At 38.7% G+C, this 14,622-nt stretch overlaps 1 protein-coding gene across 1 annotated transcript; it reads right to left on the reverse strand.

Annotated features, from left to right (window-relative positions):
* Window positions 1–116: 116 nt before the first annotated feature.
* On the reverse strand, window positions 117–12,583 carry LSM6 (LSM6 homolog, U6 small nuclear RNA and mRNA degradation associated). The gene is made up of 3 exons (XM_019926544.3): window positions 12,474–12,583; window positions 3,034–3,147; window positions 117–519 (listed from the first exon to the last, which is right to left on the reverse strand). The coding sequence occupies exons 1-3, from the start codon at window positions 12,565–12,567 to the stop codon at window positions 485–487; spliced, it is 243 nt and encodes an 80-aa protein (XP_019782103.1). The 5' UTR covers window positions 12,568–12,583; the 3' UTR covers window positions 117–484.
* Between the last annotated feature and the right edge of the window lie 2,039 nt (window positions 12,584–14,622).

Below are 14,622 nucleotides of genomic sequence, written 5' to 3' on the forward strand. Positions count from 1 at the left end.
CAGAGGCTGAGCATCTGGTCTCAGGGAACCTTTTCAGCCTGAGACTGAAACTGGATGCCTCGTGGAACATTTTCCCTCAAGCATTTTGTACGGTGAACAGAGCAGGAGAGAGGAAGCCGTCTCTACAAATGTTTTAATTGTCCTCACGTCCATCATTTCAGTCAGTCCCACAAGCAAAGCAGGCAAATCAAATGGTGTTGTTTGAGACTTCAGTTACAAATCATGTAGGGAGAAAAAGATTTTCTCTTTTTTGAAAATTCTTTTTGCTTTCTGCTCACTGACATAGAGGTAAAAGAAAATGAATGCAACTTAAATATGAAAGAACTCTTTACAATTAAATCCACAATTTTATACATTTATCTCACTCACGTGTCAGTGAAAAATCACCAACTATGACAAAATAGGACAAATTATATGACAGAAGAACCAAAAAACTTAATAAAAAACATATCCGAGTGTGAAAAGTATGGCACTCTAGGTGTCTTCACATCCTCCTCTTCTGTGTACTTATGTACAACACTGAAAAGAAAAAATGAACAAATTGAAAAAAACTTTTCTAAGTATCATAATAGCAAGTTTTAAAAGCAAGCAGATTTTAGTCTGACACCTCTGCATATTTCAAAGGATTTTCAAACCACACAATAAATTCTAGAACTATTATAAGACTAATTTTATGACTCTAGACCTGGGTTTGATGTCTTAGAGGACTGTGTTCTGATCTTAGCTATACATCTGACTGGATTTGCAAATCGCAACCAAGGGGATAAAATAAAATGTATGTGAAAGTCTCTGGAATCTTCGAATGTTTTATAATTCTAGGTATAACAATTATGATTGGTGGTTAAAGCAAATTAGTAAATCTACCAGGCCAGACTTCAGATTCAAAATAAAGAATAAATAAAAAATAAGTATTTTCATCCATCTCCTCGATATAATCACTAAACTTCCTGTTTACTTTTTTAATTGCATCAGGATAAACAAGAGCTGAGGAGTTTGTTATTTTGTCTTATTCTGAATTCCCTGTAAAGTATCAGCCTTTGGTTTATCCGAAGTTTTGCTCAGCTAGTCCTCTCGTGACCACCCACATGAACTCTTCAGGGTATACTGAACATGTAGTACATGAGAATCAGACCACATCTAATGTCTTGGTCACTAGAGACCAAGCTTTCCCCAGAGGTGTACCTCCCCTCCTACTACCCACGCCTACTCACACTCTGACAGGTTTGTGCAAAGTGAACATTAAGAGACATCCTGATCAAAGGACATAGCACAGATTAATTAAATAAGCCAGGATCCTCTTTAAGAGCCTAGGATGTGAATTATGGAGCCGATTACCCCATGGAAAAAGTTATATAAAGGAAAGCATCAGAATGACAGTAAAAACATCCCTAGGAAACTGGCCAAGTCCAAGATGTAGTCTGTACATGACAAGATGCATCCTATCACCTCTCACAGAACCTGCAGCTAGCTGACTGCTGTTATCAGCTGTACTGAGATGGGGAAAGATCATTAACATTTCTTAGTAAATGGAGAGAGTCAAACAAGAACAATATTAAAAATAGGAAAAGAAATTCTACACATTGGAAGGACTAAAAAGGTATATATATAAAGATATGATGTGACCCCAATGTTCACAGCAGCACTATTTACAATAGCCAAGACATAGAAGCAACCTTGGTGTCCACTGACAGAGGAATGGATAAAGATGTGGTACATATATACAATGGAATATTACTCAGCCATAAAAAAGAATAAAATAATGCCATTTGCAGCAACACAGATGGACCTAGAGATTATCCTACTAAGTGAAATAAGTCAGACAAAGACTAATATCGCTAAATGATATCGCTTATAGGTGGAATCTAAAAAAATGATACAAATGAACGTATTTACAAAGCAGAAATAAACTCACAGACAAAGAAAACCAACTTATGGTTACCAAAGAGGAAGTGGGGGGAGGAATAAATTAGGAGTTTGGGATTAGCAGATATAAACTACTATATATAAAATAGATAAACAACAAGGTCCTACTATATAGTACAGGGAACTGTATTCAGTATCTTACAATAAACTATAATGGAAAAGAATCTGAAAAGAATATATATAGTCAGTTATATATGCACACATATATGACTGAATCACTTTGCTGCACACCGCAAACTAATACAACACTGTAACTCAACTATACTTTAATAAAAAAATTTTAAATAAAATAAAATGAAGATATAATGTGAAGCAGCAATATGGTATTGTAAGGACAGGAGGTAGAATAACTACAATGAAAGTCAGGATGTTTAGTTCACAGCAAAGAGATCCAAGGGTTATGGGGGCTGAAGAAGTTATCCGAACTAAAGAATACACATCAATAAAAAACCCCGAATCAAGAGTCACAGAGCTCCATTTGGGGGATGGGACCAAAAAGTGGGGATGAATCAAGGGATAATTCCCCCAGTTTTGATGTCTTCCCCGCCCCCACCCCAAAATTCAAATATGACTTTACTGATAATGTGTTTTTAAACCAGGTACTTGAAAGTAACCATAATAATCATATCAATAATAAGTTGTTAAAAAAGCTGGGTAACTTCAGAACCATATTTCCTCTTTTGTCATTTCTGCCAAACTAAAGGATGCAAATCTCCCACAGAAAAAAAGCATCTGAATGCTTAATAGAGAAACAAGACAAGCTAACTGCCAAACCAAAGGTAGCAGGGAAATAGTGGCCATTCTCAGAGCACCAACCGCCAGTGTGAGAGGCCGTGTTGGGGGAATATAACACACTGTATTCGAGAACAGAGCTCTGGGTCAGTGTACCGAGGCCCCTCAATTCACCATCAGCAAAGGGAGGGAAGAAGAGAATTTCTAGTTCCAAAATGCCATGAAGCATCCAAAAAAGAACTAGCCACACCGAAGATCTGAGATGTAATAAGAATTTAAAAACAAAGCAAAACTAAAACTGAACTTTTAAGTCATCTAGAAAATATGCTGGTGATCCTGTTTTGGATGCGATATAACTGTAGAGTGAAGGGCTGTTACCATTGTTTCCTCGGATAAATGCATCCCCGTACTTATTCTTCAGCTGTCCATTTACATACTCCTCTGTCTGCTCCAAGGCTATATTCATATAGCCATCCAGGCAAGCCAGGACCCCTGGAGATGGATTCAGACAAAGAGAAGACATACAAAGCAAAGAGTTGAAAATTACAGGGTATACCTTAGAGCTGACAATCTCTTTACTCATTAGCTCTTACATGCTTAATATAAAAACTCACACCGTAAATGAAATTCAATAGAGCAAAGCACAAAAGTCTTTGCTCTCTGCCCGTCTGAATGAAAGGCTAAGACGCGTACAGCACGAAGGCCGTCATGCACCCACTGCTGGCAGGGAAATCAATGGGCTGCCGCCTCCCTCATTGCATGTGTGGCAACAATGGCAACTTTTAAAGCCTTCACAAAAGTAACACGGTAATAATATTCCAAGTACGACACCATTCTTTGAGCGCTAAAGACAGGAGTGGGCAATTATGCAGGAACAAATGATCCCTAGCCATGACTCCTCATGCCCAGTGGCATTTCTGACTTTGGGCACTAAGTGAAATACGGGTCTGGCAGATTGATCTCGTTCTTTCACAACATCTCCTGCAGCGGATGAATGTATTCCAAGGTTAAGAGGAAGGCTCCACAATCTGTCAGAATAATGGAAAAGAGGAAACAGCAGGTGCTCCTGAAAGAACATCTTAAAGCTGTGACTCCCAGTGAGGAAGAGCTTGAGAACACGGGCACCATATTGCTTTATAGCACATGCCTCTCTGCGCTGTTCCAGTTAGAATATTTGCAGAACCACACTAATAAGAAAAACAGTAAACGTTCCAGGCAGCTTTCGAGGAAACTGTTCAAGTGAACCTTTTTAATTGTGTTAAGATGGTATCAATTCTGCAAAATTGGACCTGATGATCCTTTTTTAAAAAAGACGAAGATATGTAAACCATTAACTCTGAGCCTCTAACTTCAAGTGGTATTTTCTAGATAGACAACTTAAGTAAAAACAAATACTACAAATGTGATTCAATTAACCAAGTCGATAGCCCCATGTAGTCTCAACTTCATTAATATGCTTCTCACTCCCTGCCTCTGCCCCCATTATCCTCTCAACAAAAGTTTCTTTTCAAAATTTTGTGTGTGTGTAATGAGAGCTCAAGACAGTAAGCTAACAAAATTCTGCTAGAAGCTGCAAACTTTCGAAGCATCAGAATGCATTGTGAATAATAATAATTGTTTCCTATCAAAAGAAAGCTGAAGCCACTTTAGTTTCATTCCTGCTGTATTACTTTATATCTAAACCACAATCATAAATGAGCAAGAAACTTCTGAGACATGATATGCAAATGTTTGAAAATTAATTAAACACATTTAAAAATGAAATGTTCCCTTCTAATAAAAATATTCTCATAGCAAAGGTTTTTTAACAAAAAAGGTTCTTGGAGGTTGGGATTATAACCCCCTCCCTTCTCTAAGGGATTAAATTACAATGAATAACAGAAAACAAGTTTCTTCAAACTTGAAGGGAAATTGCTACAGAGAACTGGGCTGTTTCCTTGTTTGTTTTTATCTAATCACATTCTTTATAGTATGCTCTCAATAGTGTACAACGTTTTGCTTTAATAGTATAGAAGCCATGGCCAGACAATCATAAACGGAGAAAAATTAGGGTTACTACTACCCATGTGAAAGGTTGTTGAAACTTACTAGTAAACAAGGAAATATAAATTAAATGAGATATTACTTGTTGCCAATTAGAATGGAAAAGTTGACATTAAAGGCTAACACAAGGGTTGATGAGAACGTAGAGATGAATGAGCCACCTGCCCTGATGGAGGGTCATCTACACCCTCTTTGACTCTGAAACCGTACCCCAGGGAATTTATTATAAAGAGACACTTGGACAAGGGCTTGAGATACATGTTAAAGGAGCAGTCATTTACATTAGAAAAAAGATTGGTAAACACCTAAATGTCCATTAATAGGACACTGGTTACAAACAAAAACAAAACTGTGGTCCATCCACTCATGGTATTCCTATGTAGCCATTAAACACTCCATGTTGTCAGAAAACTGAATGCATTTAATGTTAAAAAAAAATCAGAATGCATGTACAATTAACTGATCCCACTTATGTAAAATTATGCTTATATAGAGACGGATCTAAATGGGTAAGGGTGATTATCTCTGGATGGTAGAATTTGGGGAAGATTTACCTTTCTTCTATATACTTTTCTCCATTATTTGCTTTGAAATTTCTTAAAAATATATATATATGTGTATATATTTCCTTTGAAAATAGAAAATGTTCCCCTAAAGAGTAGGCTGGTGGATCTCCTCAATGAAGGGGGTACTGAGAAGATACTGAACACATGTCGCCACCCTAATCAGCTGCTGGATATTCTCTACGAATCTATTACCTCCTCTGGGCCCATCAAAAGCCCAGGGGTGAGAAGCGGCACACAGAGATGTTATAATATCTCAGTATTCAGTATAAATCCATTGATTCCACTGTAAAAGTCAAATTAAACTGGAGCTACATTATTAATGTCAAGAAACTAAAGCAGTACATAAAAAGCAGAGTATTTTTTAGGAAGGCTTTTGAAGCAAGCTTGAGTTTGAGTCCTAGCTCCTCCCTTACTAGGTGGAGATAATCAACAGAGATCTCAAAGGATTTATGTGAAGAGAAAATGAAAATTAAAGTGATTCATGCACACGGGACCCACAGTAAGCTCTCAATAAAATTAAGTTTGCACATGTGGAAAGTGGAAAAATCTCAAGAGATTTCGATCATCACTCAGGAAAGAGACCAAGAATTATTCAGGAAAGAGGCCAAAAAAGGCTTTAAAACTTTGCTAATCAATTAGTTATCCATACCTGTGAAATATTCCCAGTAATTTAACATATCTTAATTTTGGAAAATTAGGAATTTAGTTACTTCAAAAAAATGGAATTGGATACCATTCCTTACACGAAGTTAGTTTCAGTAGTGTCAAGCCTCTTAAAAAGAGCATTTAATTTTCTACAAGACCAGAAAGGTGTCTTTGGATACCCTACATATTATATGAGTGAGAAGTTTACGCTGAAAAATGATACTGTCTAAATAGTTGCTTGCCAATCTATTTTTTAACACTTTAATTACAGTATAACTGCTTTACAATGGTGTGCTAGTTTCTGCTGTATAACAAAGTAAATCAGCTATACATATGCATATATCCCCATTTCTCCTCGCACTTGGGTCTCCCTCCCACCCCACTAGGTGGTCACAAAGCACCCAGCTGATCTCCCTGTGCTTCCCGCTAGCTATCTATTTTACATTTGGTAGTGTATATATGTCCATGTCACTCTCTCACTTCGTCCCACCTTACCTTTCACCCTCCCCGTGGCCTCAACTACATTCTCTACATCTGCGTCTTTATTCCTGTCTTACCCCTAGGTTCTTCAGAACCATTTTTTTTTTTTTTTTTTAGATTCCATATGTATGTGTTAGCATACGGTATTTGTTTTTCTCTTTCTGACTTACTTCACTCTGTATGACAGTCTCTAGGTACATCTGCCTGACTACAAATAACTCAATTTCATCTCTTTTTATTGCTAAGCAATATTCCATTGTAATATATAACCCACATCTTCTTTATCCATTCATCTGTTGATGGACACATAGATTGCTTCCACGTCCTGGCTATTGTAAAAAGAGCTGCAATGAACACTGTGGTACATGACTCTTTTTGAATTATGGTTTTCTCAGGGTATATGCCCAGTAGTGGCATTGCTGGGTTGAATGGTGGTTCTATTTTTAGTTTTTTCAGGAACCTCCATACAGTTCTCCATAGTGGCTGTATCAATTTACATTCCCACCAGCAGTGCAAGAGGGTTCCCTTTTCTCCACACCCTCTACAGCATTTATTCTCTGTAGATTTTTTGATGATGGCCATTCTGACTGGTGTGAGGTAATTCCTCATTGTAGTTTTGATTTGCATTTCTCTAGTGATTACTGACGTTGAGCATCCTTTCATGTGTTTATTGGCAATCTGTATATCTTCTTTGGAGAAATGTCTATTTAGGTCTTCTGCCCATTTTTGGATTGGGTTGTTTGTTTTTTTGGTATTGAGCTGCATGAGCTTATTCTATATTTTGGAGATTAATTGTTTGTCAGTTGCTTCATTTGCAAATATTTTCTCCCATTCTGAGGGTTGTCTTTTTGTCTTGTTTCTGGCTTCCTTTGCTGTGCAAAAGCTTTTAAGTTTCATTAGGTCCCCTTTCGTTATTTTTGTTTTTATTTTAATTTCTCTAGGAGGTGGGTCAAAAGGGATCTTGCTGTGATTTATGTCACAGAGTGTTCTCTCTATGTTTTCCTCTAAGAGTTTGATAGTGTCTAGCCTTACATTTAGGCCTTTAATCCATTTTGAGTTTATTTTTGGTTATGGTGTTAGGGAGTGTTCTAATTTCATTCTTTTATATGTAGTTGTCCAGTTGTCCCAGCACCACTTTTTGAAGAAGCTGTCTTTTCTCCATTGTATATTCTTGCCTCCTTTATCAAAAATAAGGTGACCATATGTGCATAGGTTTACCTCTGGGCTTTCTATCCCATTCCATTGATCTATATTTCTGTTTTTGTGCCAGTACCATACTGTCTTCATTACTGTAGCTTTGTAGTATAGTCTGAAGTCAGGAAGCCTGATTCCACCAGCTCCATTTATCTTTCTCAAGACTGCTTAGGCTATTCGGGGTATTTTGTGTTTCCATACAAATTGTGAAATTTTTTGCTCTAGTTCTGCAAAAAATGCCACTGGTAGGTTGATAGGTATTGCACTGAATCTGTAGATTGCTTTGGGTAGTATAGTCATTTTCAGAATGTTATTTCTTCCAATCCAAAAATGTGGTATATCTCTCCAACTGTTTAATTTCTCTCATCAGTGTCTTATAGTTTTCTGCATACAGGTCTTTTGTCTCCCTAGATAGGTAAATTCCTAGGTATTTTATTCTTTCTGTTGCAGTGGTAAATGGGAGTGTTTCCTTAATTTCTCTTTCAGATTTTTCATTATTTGTGTATAGGAATGCAAGAGATTTCTGTGCATTAATTTTCCATCCTGCAACTTTACCAAATTCATTGATTAGCTCTAGCAGTTTTCTGGTAGAGTCTTTAGGATTCTCTATGTACAGTATCATGTCATCTGCAAACAGTGACAGCTTTACTTCTTCTTTGCCGATTTGGATTCCTTTTATTTCTTTTTCTTCTTTGATTGCTGTGGCTAAAACTTCCAACACTATGTTGAATAATAGTGGTGAGAGTGGGCAACCTTGTCTTCTTCCTGATCTTAGTGGAAATGGTTTCAGTTTTTCACCATTGAGAATGATGTTGGCTGTGGGTTTATCGTATATGGCCTTAATTAGGTTGAGGTAAGTTCCCTCTATACCTACTTTCTGGCAGGTTTTTATCATAAATGTGTTGAATTTTTTTGAAAGATTTTTCTGCATCTATTGAGATGATCATATGATTTTTCTCCTTCAATTTGTTAATATGGTGTATCACATTGATTGATTTGTGTATATTGAAGAATCCTTGCATTCCTGGGATACACCCTACTTGATCATTGTGTATGATCCTTTTAATGTGCTGTTGGATTCTATTTGCTCGTATTTTTTGAGGATATTTGCATGTATGTTCATCAGTGATATTGGCCAGTATTTTCTTTCTTTGTGACATCTTTGTCTGGTTTTGGTATCAGGGTGATGGAGGCCTCGTAGTATGAGTTTGGGAGTGTTCCTCCCTCTGCTATATTTTGGAAGAGTTTGAGAAGGATAGGTGTTAGCTCTTCTCTAAATGTTTGATAGAATTCGCCTGTGAAGCCATCTGGTCTTCGGCTTTTGTTTGTTGGCAGATTTTTATTCACAGTCTCAATTTCAGTGCTTGTGATTGGTCTGTCTATATTTTCTATATCCTCCTGGTTCAGTCTTGGAAGGTTGTGCTTTTCTAAGAATTTGTCCATTTCTTCCAGGTTGTCCATTTTATTGGCATATAACTGCTTGTAGTAATCTCTCATGATCCTTTATACTTCTGCAGTGTCTGTTCTTATTCCTCCTTTTTCATTTTTAATTCTATTGATTCGCATCTTCTCCGTTTTTTTCTTGATGAGTCCGGCTAATGGTTTATCAATATTGTTTATCTTCTCAAACAACCAGCTTTTAGTTTTATAGATCTTTGCTCTTGTTTCCTTCATTTTTTTTCATTTATTTCTCAAATGATCTTTATGATTTCTTTCCTTCTGCTAATTTTGGGGTTTTTTTGGTTCTTCTTTCTCTAATTGCTTTAGGTGTAAGGTTAGGTTGTTTATTTGAGATTTTTTCTGTTTCTTGAGGTAGGATTGTATTGCTATAAACTTCCCTCTTAGAACTGCCTTTGCTGCTTCCCATAGGTTTTGGGTCGTTGTGTTTTCACTGTCATTTGTTTCTAGGTATTTGATGATTCCCTCTTTGATTTCTCCAGTGATCTCTTGGGTATTTAAGAGTGTACTGTTTAGCCTCCAACTGTTTGTATTTTTTACAGATTCTTTTCCTGTAACTGATATCTAGTCTCATAATGTTGTGGTCGGAAAAGATACTTGATACAATTTCAGTTTTCTTAAATTTACCAAGGCTTCATTTGTGACCCAAGATATGATCTATACTGGAGAACATTCCATGAGCACTTGAGAAGAAAATGTACTCTGTTGATTTTGGATGGAATGTCCTAAAAATATCAATTAAGTCCACCTTGTTTAATGTGTCATTTAAAGCTTGTGTTTCCTTATTTATTTTCATTTTGGATGATCTGTCCATTAGTGAAAGTGGGGTGTTAACATCCCTTACTATGATTGTGTTCCTGTCGATTTCCCCTTTTATGGCTGTTAGCATTTGCCTTATATATTGAGGTGCTCCTATGTTGGGTGCATAAAGATTTACAACTGTTATATCTTCTTCTTCGATTGATCCCTTGATCATTATGTAGTGTCCTTGTTGCTTGTAATAGTCTTTATTTTAAAGTCTATTTTGTCTCATCTGAGAATTGCTACTCCAGCTTGCTTTTGATTTCCATTTGCATGGAATAACTTTTTCCATTCTCTCACTTTCAGTCTACATATGTCCCTAGGTCTGAAGTGGGTCTCTTGTAGACAGAATGTATATGGGTCTTGTTTTTGTATCCATTCAGCCAGTCAGTGTCTTTTGGTTAGAGCATTTAAGCCATTTACATTTAAGGTAGTTTTCAATATGTATGTTCCTATTACCATTTTCTTAACTGTTTTAGGTTTGTTATTGTAGGTCTTTTCCTTCTCTTGTGTTTCCTGCCTAGAGAAGTTCCTTTAGAATTTGTTGTAAAGCTGGTTTCCTGGTGCTAAATTCTCTTAGCTTTTGCTTGTCTGTAAAGGTTTTAATTTCTCTGTCTAATCTGAATGAAATCCTTGCTGGGTAGAGTAATCTTGTTTGTAGTTTTTTCCCTTTCATCACTTTAAATATGTCCTGCCACTCCCTTCTGGCTTGCAGGGTTTCTGCTGAGAGATCAGCCGTTAACCTTATGGGGATTCCCTTGTATGTTATTTGTTGTTTTTCCCTTGCTGCTCTTAATATTTTTTCTTTGTATTGAATTTTTGATAGTTTGATTAATATGTTTCTTGTGTTTCTCCTTGGATTTATCCTGTATGGGACTCTCTGCACTTCCTGGACTTGATTATCTATTTCCTTTCCCATATTAGGGAAGTTTTCAACTATAATCTCTTCAAATATTTTCTCAGTCCATTTCTTTTTCTCTTCTTCAGGGAGCCCTATAATTCGAATGTTGGTGTGTTTAATGTTGTCCCAGAGGTCTCTGAGACTGTCCTCAATTCTTTTCATTCTTTTTTCTTTATTCTACTCTGCAGTAGTTATTTCCACTATTGGACCTTCCAGGTCACTTATCTGTTCTTCTGCCTCAGTTATTCTGCTATTGATTCCTTCTAGAGCATTTTTAACCTCACTTACTGTGTTGTTCATCACTGTTTTTTCCTCCTTAGTATTTCTAGGTCCTTGGTAAATGTTTCTTGTATTTTCTCCATTCTATTTCTAAGACTTGGAATCATCTTTACTATCATTACTCTGAATTCTATTTCAGGTAGACTGCCTATTTCCTCTTCATTTGTTTGGTCTGGTGGATTTTTACTTTGCTCCTTCATCTGCTGTGTATTTCTCTGTCTTCTCATTTTGCTTAACTGCAGCCTGCAGGTTCATATTTCCCATTGTTTTTGGTGTCTGCCCCCAGTGGCTAAGGTTGGTTCAGTGGGTTATATAGTCTTCTTGGTGGAGGGGACAGGTGCCTGTGCCTGTGTCCTGGTGGATGAGGCTGGTTCTTTTCTTTTTCGTGGGCAGGTCCGCATATGGTGGTGTGCTTTGGGGTGTCTGTGAACGTATTATGATTTTAGGCAGCCTCTCTGCTAATGGGTGGGGCTGTGTTCCTGTCTTGCTAGTTGTTTGTCATAGGGTGTCCACACTGTAGCTTGCTGGCTGTTGAGTGGAGCTGGGTCTTAGCGTTGAGATGGGGACCTCTGGGAGCGCTTTCGCTATTTGATAGTACGTGGGACCAGGAGGTCTCTGGTGGTCCAATGTCCTGAACTCGGCTCTCCCACCTAAGAGGCTCAGGCCTGACACCTGGCCGGAGCACCAAGACCCTATCAGACACTCAGCCAGGTATGTGGGGAGTTTCTTGCCTTTTGGGAAGTCTGAGGTATTCTGCCAGCGTTCAGTAGGTGTTCTGTAGCAGTTGTTCCACATGTAGATGTATTCTTCATGTATTTGTGGGGAAGAAGGTGATCTGCACATCCTACTCCTCTGCCGTCTTGAAGGTCCCTCCCGTTGCTTGCCAATCTTGACTGCTTCCACAAAAACAAATGCTGCTGGGCCAAGGAGTTCTTTAGTATCCAGTTATTCAAGCCTGGCTGTCACCAGGGGATGCAGGCACACCAATCTCAAAGCAAAGACAGGAGACAGGAGCCCCAGATCACGCAAGTCAGAGGAACAGCTCTGCTGTCAGAGTTGTCTCTAAAATGAACCATCTCAGAAGTAGAAAAAGAAATGGGTATAGGGGCATCCCTGGTGGCGCAGTGGTTGAGAGTCCGCCTGCCAATGCAGGGGACACGGGTTCGTGCCCCAGTCCGGGAAGATCCCACATGCCACGGAGCGGCTGGGCCCGTGAGCCATGGCCGCTGAGCCTGCGTGTTCGGAGCCTGTGCTCCACAATGGGAGAGGCCACAGCAGTGAGAGGCCCACGTACCGCAAAAAAAAAAGAAAAAAAAGGAATGGGTATAGAAACTGTTGACAACCAACGCTTTTTTGGTCTACTGGGTACTTCAAAGAGGTTAATAAAAAGCAGTTAAGTCACCTTTATTTCTTTAGTGAACACCAGTAAGGATGAAGCATGGAAATCTTACCTCGGTAATCCACTCCGGAATTTAATTTTACCACGACTGGTCGTCCGATGATTTGCTTCAGGAAGTCACTGGGTGTTTGCTTCCGCAGACTCATTTTAACAATCCTGATCAGAAATCTGAAAGGGAGAAATAAAGGTAAAGACAAAAGTTAATTATTCAACAAAAAAGCCTGGAAGCCCTTAATGTACTTATAGGAAATCAAGTGTCAAAGGACAACGTGCAAAGAGCCAACACTGCTCCACCACCACACCCAGAGCACGGCAGCTAACGTGATTCCAGTTCTTACCTGGAGCCAGATACTAAGCTAAGCGTTTGACACACGTTACCTCATTAGGCCCACAAGAATCCTTAGACACAGCCTCACCACAGAAGAGTCCTGTGATTCCAGAGCCCTTGTCACCACTGTGTCCACAGTCAACATACCCACGACCACCATGACCACCACCACCACTTACCCAACATTCACTTCATGCTGAGCGCTCTGCTAAGATCCCTAGAAATACTGTCAAATTTAATCTTTACAAGAACCCTGGGAAGAAGGTCTTCATATCCCCATGAAATTAAAGGCTGCTGATGAAATTAAAGGCCCAGAGGATGAAATTACGTGCCCACAAATGTGAGGGGATCAACATTCAAGTTCTAATCAGGCATGTTTTTTTGTTTGTTTTTTTTTGGGGGGGTTCACGGGCCTCTCACTGTTGTGGCCTTTCCCACTGCGGAACACAGGCTCCGGACGCGCAGGCTCAGTGGCCATGGCTCAAAGGCCTAGCAGCTCTGCGGCATGTGGGATCTTCCCGGACCGGGGCACAAACCCGTGTCCCCTGCATCGGCAGGCGGACTCTCAACCACTGCGCCACCAGGGAAGCCCTCAGGCATGTTTTAAAGCCACAGTTTACATAACGTTTATATAGTATTTACAACATCTGATTGTAAATACTATATGCCAAAACAGTATCTCCAGAAAGAATAATAATCATAACTGAGAGCCAATATTTGAGTGTACTACAGGCCGGCACTTATGTAAGCACTTTACATGTATTAATCCACTTACAGCTCACTCATTTTACAAATGACTAGACACAGAAAGGGCTAAACATCCTGGTCAAGGTAACATAGCCAGTAAGTAGATGGCCAGCCCATGTCTTAATCACACCTTTATGCAGCCTCCTGAAAGCTGCTAATGTAGCCAAATATTTTTATTATATTATGTATATTATAATTATAGCAGATATACACTCTCTATAACAAAGAAAAAAATCTTAAAAATCAAGTATAATAGGAATCTAAAATAGGGAAAGAGCATTACGTACCCAAATCAATCACAGACATACATAGCTACCCATCACTCCTTTCAAAACTCATCCTGTTTTGTAAGTTCTCTAACTCAAAATATTTTGATAAACAAACGTAACAAAACGTAACTGTTACTTAAATAAAAGCTTTGGAAATTAATTATTCTGTTTCATCAAATTCAGCATCAATTTTATTTAGTAGCCATATAAACATTCACATTTAAAAATTAGTATGAATACAATACTTGAAGGACCCTCCTCAAGAACTCAAGTTGTGGGGTTTCCCTGGGGGCACAGTGGTTGAGAATGTGCCTGCCAATGCGGGGGACACGGGCTCGAGCCCTGGTCTGGGAAGATCCCACATGCCGCAGAGCAACTAAGCCCGTGCACCACAACTACTGAGCCTGCGCTCTAGAGCCTGCGAACCACAACTACTGAGCCCGCGTGCCACAACTACTAAAGCCCACACACCTAGAGCCCACACACTGCAACAAGAGAAGCCACCGCAATGAGAAGCTTGTTCACCACAGTGAAGAGTGGCCCCCGCTCGCCGCCACTAGAAAAAGCCTGCATGCAGCAACAAAGACCAAACACAGCCAAAAGTAAATAAATTACTTTTTTTAAAAAAATCAAGGTTTTTCTTGTTTTGTTTTCTATCAAAACTTTCACTAAACATTCTTCCATAAATAGCACTGGTTATTTCACTCCAAGTCCACCCACTCAATGATCTGAATTCAGGTTTAAGATGATTGTTTGGAGATTTTCTCAATGTAAATCCATGCAGACTCAGCAGTTTGGATAAACTAGAACGCTAGATTATTGGCTTTTCATTTGTTTAACAATTATGTGTATGGACA

The sequence above is a fragment of the Tursiops truncatus genome, chromosome 5 (assembly GCF_011762595.2).
Source record: "Tursiops truncatus isolate mTurTru1 chromosome 5, mTurTru1.mat.Y, whole genome shotgun sequence".
Taxonomy (NCBI): Eukaryota; Metazoa; Chordata; class Mammalia; order Artiodactyla; family Delphinidae; genus Tursiops; species Tursiops truncatus.

Excerpts from the sequence above, each read along its gene's own strand:
- LSM6 (XM_019926544.3), bottom strand. The coding sequence starts at position 12,567 with ATGAGTCTGCGGAAGCAAACACCCAGTGACTTCCTGAAGCAAATCATC. Across the intron at positions 3,148-12,473 it reads TTCCGGAGTGGATTACCGAG|GGGTCCTGGCTTGCCTGGAT; the intron begins GTAAGATTTCCA and ends ATCCATCTCCAG. Across the intron at positions 520-3,033 it reads ATTTATCCGAGGAAACAATG|TGTTGTACATAAGTACACAG; the intron begins GTAACAGCCCTT and ends TTTTCTTTTCAG.